Genomic DNA, 10,715 nt, shown 5'->3' on the forward strand with positions numbered 1-10,715 from the left:
AGGGGTGGTATGTTGAGCATTACAGATCTTATGAGCTGAAAACATCAGACAAAGAACTGAAACTGGTTGAGCTACAAGACCTAACAGATGTATACCCGCTGGAAGACTACAGAATTAGAGGAATACGTCTTGTTACTGTGAAAAGATATATTCACGTTTAAGGGTGAGGTAATACAAGATTGTACAAAAAATTAAATGCGTGGTACAAAAGACTTTTGTGTTTGTATGGCTGAACTTAAAATACAGTAATATTTTAATAACTACCTTAATATTTTTTTGGCCCTCTACAAGCAAATGTCCAAACATTTGACTAATAATGTATATAAAATATTTTGTAATGACTTTAAATAGCGACCAGCATTGCTTAACTCTGTATGTAACCTTTTCTCAGATTGTCATGGCAAGTTCAAAACCTGCAAGACTGAAGGTGATTCTAGGAGAGAGCAACACTGAAAAACTGACTCTTCCAGATGGCATACCAGACTCTCTGGATGAGCTTCTCAGCAAGGTGAAGGATACCTTTGGTTTAAAGACCAATGTCAGATTGCAATATATGGACAAAGACTTTGGTAATGACTTCTTCAACCTCAGCTCAACTTCTGACCTGGAGGACTTGGGAACAGTCAAGGTGATTCAAGAAAAAGCCATTCAAACTTTTGTTGATGTCATTGAAACAGCTCCATCTTGTTCTACAGTTCACTCTGACGACAGCAGTTCTTTAGCCTCAAATGACACTATAATCCTCTCCTCCCCTGAATCCTTGTCATCGCGAACACAACAATGGCCAGCCAACTTTCCCATTCCCATATTTTCATATGACACTGAACGTCAGCTAGAGAAGGGGAATTCTGAGTATCAAGCAAACAACAAAATGTTGACAGTCACCTCCCGAATGAAGACTGACATCCTAAATAGATTAGTAGAAGAGATCTACAGATACAGAGCCTACCCAGAGGATGCACAGTTCTGTGTAGTTGCAGAGGCCTTGGTTAAAAAACATCCGTGTTTAAAAGAGCCCGGTTCATTCAGTGGTTGCTACGGTTGGAAGCAAAGGCTGAAGTACAAAATGGGAAACTACAGGACTCTACTCAAATCACAAGGATGTCCAGAGTTGTCTGTAAACTCTCTTAAATCCAAAGCTAGTATTTCTGTTTCTCCTGCTGCAAAAATAAAGAAGCCAAGACGAGCTGAAGCCAACTTTTATCCATCCTTTCCATTGGGAGAAACACAAGAAAGCATGGAAAAAGAGAGAATTGAACTCTTGGCAGCACTCAAAAGGAGGAACAATGACAGGGTCATTGCGGAGAAAATGGCTCGTACCTTTGCCTACAGGCGTCAGGAGGTGGTGAATGAAGAACCTGGTATAGAGGATTTCAAGGACAGATGGCCTGCTCTGTTCCAACAGAAAGAGGTAGTAATGCTCATGGCCAGAGGCTCATGGCTCTTCCCCTTGAGCAGACGTTCTTGGCCCAGTTGGACAGGCACTCAAGTCAGCTGATTAAAGTCATCCAGGCCAAAGGAGGAGCAACACGTGCAAAAATGGCTGGCATCATGAGAACTTATGATGAGGTATGCATATCATCAATATGGACACAGTGAACTAAGCTATGGCCATTTACCTTTTTCCATTTAAAACAAAGAACTTAAAGTGATTAGTTACTTTCAGACTTTGTTTTAATTATAATACTTGATACACTTTCTGTGCAAAGTTGATATCATTTGAAGAAAAGCAAGTTTGCCTGTCATGTATTTCTGCTGCATTTAGTTGTTATAGTAAGTTTGTATTCTGGTTTATTCATGAATTCAATAAAATACACCTTTCTATCCAACTTGCCAGAAACCGGTGCAATTTAGCCAAATTTTTGAGCTTCTATTGCTTTTAAAGTTTAACATTTTTAAATGTTAAACTTGTATCAATTCTATGCTGTAAGAGATCTCTTTAATGGAAAATGATATTCACTTGCTCTGGTAGATTGTGCTAAGAAAAAGCCTTAACCTTAACAATACAGTCTAGTTTCACAAATTGAGATGTGAAGGATAAAATGTGGCAGAGGTGGAATATGAATAATTTTGAAGTGCAGCATTAAAACACAGTGGACTTGTGGGCTGTACATTATGGCATCTGATAGGTCTTTGCTATTGTGAACAGCCCAAATATATTAGTTATGTCATGAATCTCTTCAGATATGAAATATTGATAACGATAACTTTTCTCCAGGTTGAAGACATTGGGATTCGAAGGGAATGTGTTCTGAAAGGGCTCGTCACCTTTCTTGGAGAGGATGCAAAAGACCTTATTAAGGAATACTGTGTAAGTTTTTAAAGGTTTAAAGTTGCATCTCATCCCATTCAAGCAAATGGACAAATTCAATGTCAGTTGTTTTTACCTTCTTAAATGATTTATGGACTGGCTTTTCTAAATGTGAACATCTGTTTGAAAAAATGGGGCAGATTTGGTGTCAGAAATGTAAATTTAACATGGCTGTATCCTGCTTAAATCCAGAAATGGTGAATTTGCTGTTCAGCAGAGCACATCAACTTCATTTCTTGTTTACCAATATGCCAAACAAGTTAATAAGAATATGTTTTAGAGTCATGGTATTTTGATACCAGCTCCAAAATATCTGACAAGCAACACAAATATGCATTTTGTATTGAGTTCCACCCTAAGATGACCATTGGCTGGATCAGTATTCTGCTTTGATATAAAATCTAAGAAATTGGTTTTTAAGCTAAAGCCTGTAATATGATGGAACATATATAACGCTATATACATGTATTATCTTTTCAAAAACATTAAAAATCACCCTTTGAGTTATTCAATTTGTAAAGCAACTTTGAACTTGGAAAATTTATCAAGGATATTTCAAATGCCGTAAACCACTCTTCAATTCACAAGCTGTACATCTTATACTTGGTGCTTGCATTTACAAGGCTTTTATTTTCCAAATTCTGTAGTGAGAGATTAGTTACAGTGTTCAAATTTTAACTCACTACAGGGCAGCAGCGGAGATGATGCCCAGATGGAACTCAAACAACTCACCATGGCAGTGTTTGTGATTCGGAAGGAGGGAGAGGGATTGAAAGAACCCCCAGAAGACATTGGCATCGTCATTGAGGGAGTGGAGGTGTTGCAGGACCTGACTTCAGTTGCCTCAGCATGTGCCCTGCTTCTGGGTTTGATATATTCCCTTAACTTGGCTTATCCAAAGGCTCTGCGCTTCACATTTGAAGTGTTCCAAAAAATCTTCATGCAGCTTGAGCAGCACAAGATGTCTCCCAAAGTTCAAAATTTGTTTGGAAGACTTCAGACCTCACAGTAAAGACACTGGCATGTTGTGCAACAGGACAGAAGATCTTCAGTCTTCTTTGTTTGGACAGAAGAACGCCATGTTTTGGAAGCTTAACACCTCAAGGAACTGCACTTTGTGAACTTCTGTTGGGACATTGTTCATATTAAAGCCACAAGTAATACAGAGTTTACTGGATAACAATTGACTGGTATTTCTGGAGGATGTTTACTGATGAGGTTGTGATGAACATTATCATTTTGGGAGTAGGTCTTTTTTGTTTTTGACATTTCATAAAGTTACATGGTTCATCTCTTTGGTTTTGTGTGGGGGAAAAAATACAAGTTAAGGGGGAAAAATTACAGTAGGAAAGTAGTAGGCTGCTGCAGTTTGTGGACATTTTCACAGAATTTTCTTTTTGCATTTTTTTTAAAAATTTGAATCAACAGATTTGTTCAGTGTTTTTTGAAGGAGGTTGAATGGATCTAGATCATAATGTTTACTATTCTGTTCTTTTCTGGTGTCAGTTAAATTAACGGACTTGGCTTAAACTAGGCAGCTATTACACCACATCTTTGTTTGAAAACTTGCCTAAATATTTTTTGGGTATTGCTCTTGTTTTCAGTGTAAAAATAGTCACTAGTGTCATCATATTTTATGTCAAAAACATGTTCTCAGCAAATGTTACGGTTTAAGAGTGTGGATTTTCTTTTTTAGGAGGACTTGTGTTAAATCTAAAAAAGCAAAATTTTTTCCTGAGGAATACTTGTGTATTCTACAACCTCACACAGGGGTGTCCAAGTCCTGTCCAGGAGAGCTACCATTGTGCAACTTTCAGATGGACCCTATTTCAATACAACCTGAAGCTAATTTCTGAATTTACACAACAGCAGACATTCAGCTCAGCAGAGGCATTGTAATGAGCAGTTCATTTGATTCAGATGTATTGGAGATGGGATGCATCTGAAAGTTGCAAGATGATGGCTCTCCAGAACTGGACTTGGGCACCTCTGATCTAGCAGGTCGCTGAAATGTAATATCCCTTATGAAGTTTCAAAAGATTTGTGTAGCATGTTTAATGCATAATATTTTGTGAAAAACCTGTAAGTTTGTGATGTTTTCACAATAAAATTTAAAATGTTCCATTTGTGTAGATTTATTATTTTAACTGAGTGGAATTTCTGAGTAGCATGAAGGTATTTTACTCCTATTTTAAAAACTAAAATAACATGCTAAAAAAAACTTTTAAAATGATTTAAATGCAAGCTATATTTTAAGTAAAATGTGAGTGATAATTTAATTTGGGGTAGTTTAGTTTTTTAAGTTGGAACAACTTAAAATTTTGAGTTGACTTTCTATAAAATTAAGTAAGATGGATTTAAATTTTTTATTTGGAATAAAGTAAATGAATTGATTAAGACTGACTTAAATTTGTCAAGTTAACCAAACTTAATAAATTAGGTTGGATAAAATTAATTGAATTACTTGTTACCAATTGAAGCAATTCAATTAAGTTGGATCAACTATTTTCTTTTTAGAGTGCAGGCCGCTTTATGACCAGCTCCGGATATTTATCCCTGCAGGCAGCTGCAGGGTAGCACAACACACTCATTGTTCTAGATCAAATCAATACTGGCCAATTCATTTTAAAAACGCCTGACAATATGTCAGATTAATATGGCGTTGAGAAAAAGTGTTTGCCCCCATACACTTTCTGTTACATTTTCTGTTTTTGCTTTTTTGTCACACTAAGATGTTTCAGAACACCAAACCCGAGGAAACACAGCAGGTGATATTATGATAATATTAAGTAAATAAAGCTATGCAGACAAATCTTTTCCTCTAAACCTAATAACTGGTTTTACCACCAGAGGGAGCAACCGTTGCCAGCAGTCCTTTGTGATAACAAGCAATAAGTTGTTTACATTCCTCCAGTGATTTAAACCCTGTTCTTTGTTTTCATGTAACCAGATTTGAAGGTTTTCAGCCTTAAAGATCCAGTTTAATGTCTTGAAGGAGAATATCAATCTGGGATTGATTTTCTATTAAAGATCAACATGTATGGTTTAATTAATTTGAGCATAAAGTGTCCAGGTCCTGAAACCATCACACTACCACCACTGTGTCTGACAATCTCTGATGCAATTCTCTTTAAGTTCTGTTGAGCCACGTTCACACAGCAGGCAAATGATCCAAATCTGCTTTCTTTGCCCATGTAAAGCCTATATCAGACTTTTTCAGAGCAGTCTGTACAGTCTGTCAAATCTTTTCATCCCCCCAAATATTATATTGTATGCCAGGTTTGAAAACAACATTAACTTACCACTTCTGTAACTTACAGCAACACATTCAGTAAGTTGCTGAATGTGTTAAAGGTGTATTCTAAAGTAAAACAGGAATTTTTCTGAAGTTGGATTATTTTCCTTCTGTTAACAGATGATACGTAACTTCTACATTTAAATTAACCAGTGAAAACAGGAGTTTGCTTCTTTTCCTTCATCAGGTAAAATGTCAGATTACAGTTTTTACTCTCTTTGTGGATCAGATGTGACTCAGTATTAGAGGTGAAGCAAATGATTCTGAAGAGAACAACCAGTACTGCTGTGCGCAGATCAAGTTTGATTTAAAATGTACAAAACGCGAGCAAAACAGGTTTTTTATGACTGATAATTATCAGTGCATGATAAACTGGTCTTCCAACTCTGACCACATTCTGAATGTAGAGCAGAGAAAGGCACTCAAACGCAGTCAAACATACAATTAATGAACTCTTGGCAGTAAAAAAGCAAAGAAACCCCCAGTTCAATATCAACTTGAACATCTGTTGTTATATACTGTAGTTACATTGTTTAAAGTGTAAAAGTCGATGTTCCCACGTTTCTGTCTTTGCTCTATAACAGACCATTGATGACAACGACGGTTCAGAAGTTACAGAGTTGACTTAAGACAATTTATTAGTCAATGGAATAAAGTGGCTACTGAATGAAAACATAATGCAGGTTCTCTACTGCAATTAGCATATTAATTATCTATAGCCTTTTACAAATTCTCACTTCAGAAATGCTTTATTTTCCCATTAAACAGTTTGACCTCAGCCAGTGGATGATAAAGGTTGTGGCTGGACAGTCAAGCTGATGTCCACACAGAAAAGAAAGTAGAGATGCTGTCTGCTGATGAAAAACTAAACGAGTGATTAGTTATGATTTAGATCTTTGTTGGTTGAAAGATCCAAAAGGATTCAAATTCCTAGTTAAGAACTTCAATATCTCTCCAAACACCCATTCAAAGGCAAACAAGCTGCTGACTGGAAATAAAGAAATAACAAGAGAACCTAACAAGTGCAGCAGGAGCTCATGGGGGTTTGATAGTGGACACAGGTGAGTTAATTAGAGAATAAGAAGAACTTGAGAGCCACAGCCTCAAGTTCTGGAAGGTCCAATTAGGAGCTATGGAGTATGCAGCATGCTAGCAAAATACATAAAACAAGTTTTTTCAAAAGACTTACAGTAGCATCAAACCAAACCTAACCAAAGACATGAAGAACTCAAGATCATGACAGATGTAATGTCCAGTGGTGGACAACACATAGAGATTGCTGTCCTCTCAACAACCAAACTGTGTATAAGAAACACAATCCGCTCTATTTTCATAGCTACAGAAATCAGAGAAATACACATTGCAGTTTCTAAAGTGTAACTAACCCACAAATCAACTTTTTCTGCTTATAAACTCTCTACATATGTTACTAAGGGATCTGTTTTTATCTTTCTGTGCAAATGTTGACATTTCCGTGTGAATTTGTTTAATTCTCCAATATTTTTGCTCAGCATTGCCCTCCTCAGATTGAATGATATCTAAACAGTTGGATTCTCCTGTTTGGATATAAAAGAGCATCACACCGATGAATTCAAATTGATTCCATTATTTTATATTAGCTGGCCAATACTTATTGTTACTGACACACATTGTCTTTCTAAAGGACACTAAGGCTGGGGATTGGACCTCTGATCCTCCATCTGGTTATCTGAGGAAGCCAACAGATTGCATCAGCTTTCACTTGGACTCATTCTCCATCCGGAGGATCTGAGAGGTGACGGAAAGGTTCAGAGAAAGTTTTCCTTTTAAGACTTGTAACTCTGATTTGACACAGATGTGATGAACAGAGTAACAGCAGTGAGATTACTTCACAGCATCAAACAGCAAATAGAGAATGTGGAAATGTTTTGATGTTTTTATCTGCTCAGGTGAGGCTCTCAGCTAATATCTGCTTTTACTTGGAATGAATTAGCCTGATTTATGGATGAAACCAGAAGTTTACATACACTGAATAAAAAGACACATCCACCTGATTTTTCTTTCTGTCTGAAGTTAAATCAGGCCAAATTTCTCTTGTTTTAGATCGATGAGAATCACCCAAATTATTTCTATTTGCTAAATTCTACAATAATGAGAAAAAACATATCAGGGATTTGTTTGGTTATGTTTCTGAAATCAGGATTTTCGGATTTGTAGACTCACATCTCTTCACACCAAGGTGATGCGAGTTGTCTGTTGTTGTTAAGCCACTTTGGCGTCCGATAATCCCTCAGATTTACCTTCCTGGCTGATGCCTTTAGAGCTTGCTTTAATGTTTCCACATAATATTTTTCCTGACGATGTCACATATTTTATGAAGGCACCAGTTCTTCCTGCAGCAAAAACATTCCCAAGACATGATGCTGCCACTCCAGTACTTCACAGTTAGGATAGTACAAGCATCCTGCTTCCCCCCAAATCTAACAACGGTCAAAATGGCCGAACTGTTTCACTTTCACATGACCAGACCACAGGAAATGCCTCAAAAATTGTAATCTTTGTTTCTGTGTTCATTTGCAAAATACCATCTGGCTTTTCATGTATTTTTTTAAGTAATGGCTTTTTTAAGTGACCTTTCAACCCATGTCAGTACAAGGCCAGTTTCACTGTGGAAATGTCTCCAAAAATGAAGATTTATTTTTCACAAAATGTTTCTAATGATTTTCTTTCTATCCTGTTAATTGTGAAGACTGAATTTTTTTTATCTGCCTTATTATATTCTTCACCTTGAGCAGAAACAAGAAGAACCGGACTCCTGGTTTCTGCTGTCCAACATGCAAATACAACATTGTGGGTCAAGCTTATTGTTCTGAAAAGTGGTAATCTTGTTTGATGTAGTCATCATGACATGTTAGTGAGTTGTCACTAAAGAGTCACATCTGAGGAAAGCTTTCCGCAGAGAAATGCAAGCTGACAGGTGGGATTAAATTACTCCTAATTGGCCATAAAGTGGCTGAATGAGTTGAGGTTCCAGGACACCAGGAGGACTGCCATCACTTTTCTTGGAGCTGAAGCCTTTTTGTTTGCCATGCCACAGTGCAGGTTATAGTTTGTCAGATATGATCAGCATCAACACTGTTGGTGTTGGTTCTAAGCTTGTGTCCTTTATGCAGTAATGTGGCTCGGAGCAGAGCTCCTGGGTTCTGTGCCAGAAAATATTTCACAGATTTGAAGGAAAACTGTGTTAATGTGTTACTGAGTTTGACAGCTTAGCAGAAAGCCTGTCTTATTTAAAATATTATAAACATCTTTACTTTTATTTATTGCTACATGAAATTATCTACTCGAAGTAACGTATAAAGAAAATTCAGTTTTAAATAATTTACTAAATATATTTTACATTTTTGTTGAGATTATCCAAAATCTTTCGATTTTATAAAGGTCTCAGTAGTTATGGCTGATCTTTAAATAACTTCCTGATAGACAAAACAATAAGAGGGGATGTCATTTTTCAAGTCTTGCAACAGATTCTCAGTAGGATTTAGGTCTGGACTTTGACTAGGCCATTCTAACACATGGCTGTCATGCACCATTCCATTGTAGCTCTGTATGCATAGTGTTGCTGTACGACTGGAAGATGAACCTTCGCCCCAGTTTCAAGCAGAATTCTTCCAGGATTATCTTAGCTCCCTCCATGTTTCCACAAACACAGATTTCTTGTCCTGTCCCTGCTAATAAAGAGCATTTCCCCAGCATGATACTGCCATCACCATCATTGTAATGTGTGTTCAGGGTGACTTTCTGTGTCTTTGCAGTTCTATATTCTTTCCATGTTCAGATAATGGATTGAACAGAACTCTGTGAGATGTTAACCGTTTGGCATATCGCTTTACAAACTAATCTGATAGAATCTGACAAAGTTCAGCCATACAAATACTAGTGTGGTGTTATGAAAATATCAGACATAGAGATTCACATAAAGAACACACTCAAATATCTGGTGTCACCTGGTTGCTCACACTGGTTTTAAATGTATCTATACAATTTAATCTAAACTTTTTAGGCCGTTTGTGGTGAAGGAGCCTCCTAAATCAAAGCCACATCCCATTAAAAGTGTAATCAGGCACACAGTGGTGAGACTTCAGGCCTAGTTTGACCCCATCAAGTCTTAATGAGGTCCACCGAGTCGTTGACCTGCACATTTAAATAACATGCATCAATATTAATAGGTTATTAATGACTCAAAGCAATTATGCATACAGCGAACCGGACAGGGACCGCCAAGTGGAGACGCTGAGAGATCGTGGGGTGTGTGCTTGTGTCTGTCGATAATTTTTTGTGCGTTTATAAGAAGTAAAAAACTATATTTTTTAATGAAAAGCTGTTATCTGTGGATAAACTGTAAATTTACTCAGTGATAAACTCACTACACCACAGGCTCTGACAAAGAGATTTTATCTGTCCAATGTGCAATATTAGCCTCTTGGTTCTTTGATGACCGTTATAAAATATGTACTGTCATGTTGATGGAGTTATGAGCAAAATTACTTTGCCACTGAAACAGTTCAAAGTAGCAACACTGAAATACAGTTCTGAGTTTCAAACTGTATTTCAGCCGTAGAGACTAATAAAGAAATTCTGTATGGTAGCTTCAGATGTCATCACATAGTACATTACACTCAGTTTGATTGGGAACTAAAACTGCAAAAATTTTCAGTTGGTGTAGTCTGCTTTAAAACTGTACTGTGTCAAACCAAGCCCTGTACGTAACCTTTTCCCCTCCTCACCTGTGGTGGCGCTACACCAAGAGCCACTTAAGGAAACAATACGGAAACATCAAGAAGACATTCAATGCAACTTCCTTCTCAGCGAAATGCGTGGGATTGTGTCACTCTACACCCGGTGACACTGCATTGTGTTAATGTTATTTCTGCGATGTGACGGATGGACCAGACACACAGGAAGTTGAATTCGTGGCTCAGTGTGTGGTTTATTGAGATCCAGTATTGGCTTCTCCACAATTTAAGCCATAAACACAAACTTACTTACTTTCATAAAAAAAAAAATAACAAAGCACCATATCTATATGGCTATTAAGACCGTCACAGAAATGTTTCACCTCTGAATCCA

At 37.2% G+C, this 10,715-nt stretch overlaps 1 protein-coding gene across 1 annotated transcript; it reads left to right on the forward strand.

Moving 5' to 3' along the window:
* Positions 1–1,038: 1,038 nt before the first annotated feature.
* LOC116719306 (uncharacterized) lies at positions 1,039–4,433 on the forward strand. Its single transcript, XM_032561792.1, has 3 exons — positions 1,039–1,569; positions 2,219–2,311; positions 3,000–4,433. Exons 1-3 carry the CDS (start codon positions 1,384–1,386, stop codon positions 3,321–3,323), a joined length of 603 nt encoding a protein of 200 aa, XP_032417683.1. The 5' UTR covers positions 1,039–1,383; the 3' UTR covers positions 3,324–4,433.
* Positions 4,434–10,715: the final 6,282 nt, after the last annotated feature.

The sequence above is a fragment of the Xiphophorus hellerii genome, chromosome 5 (assembly GCF_003331165.1).
Source record: "Xiphophorus hellerii strain 12219 chromosome 5, Xiphophorus_hellerii-4.1, whole genome shotgun sequence".
NCBI lineage: Eukaryota > Metazoa > Chordata > Actinopteri > Cyprinodontiformes > Poeciliidae > Xiphophorus > Xiphophorus hellerii.

Bases quoted from the DNA above. Each gene is read 5' to 3' on its own strand.
- LOC116719306 (XM_032561792.1), top strand. From the start codon at position 1,384: ATGGCCTGCTCTGTTCCAACAGAAAGAGGTAGTAATGCTCATGGCCAG. The intron at 1,570-2,218 runs GTATGCATATCA...ACTTTTCTCCAG, and splicing joins TCATGAGAACTTATGATGAG to GTTGAAGACATTGGGATTCG. The intron at 2,312-2,999 runs GTAAGTTTTTAA...AACTCACTACAG, and splicing joins ACCTTATTAAGGAATACTGT to GGCAGCAGCGGAGATGATGC.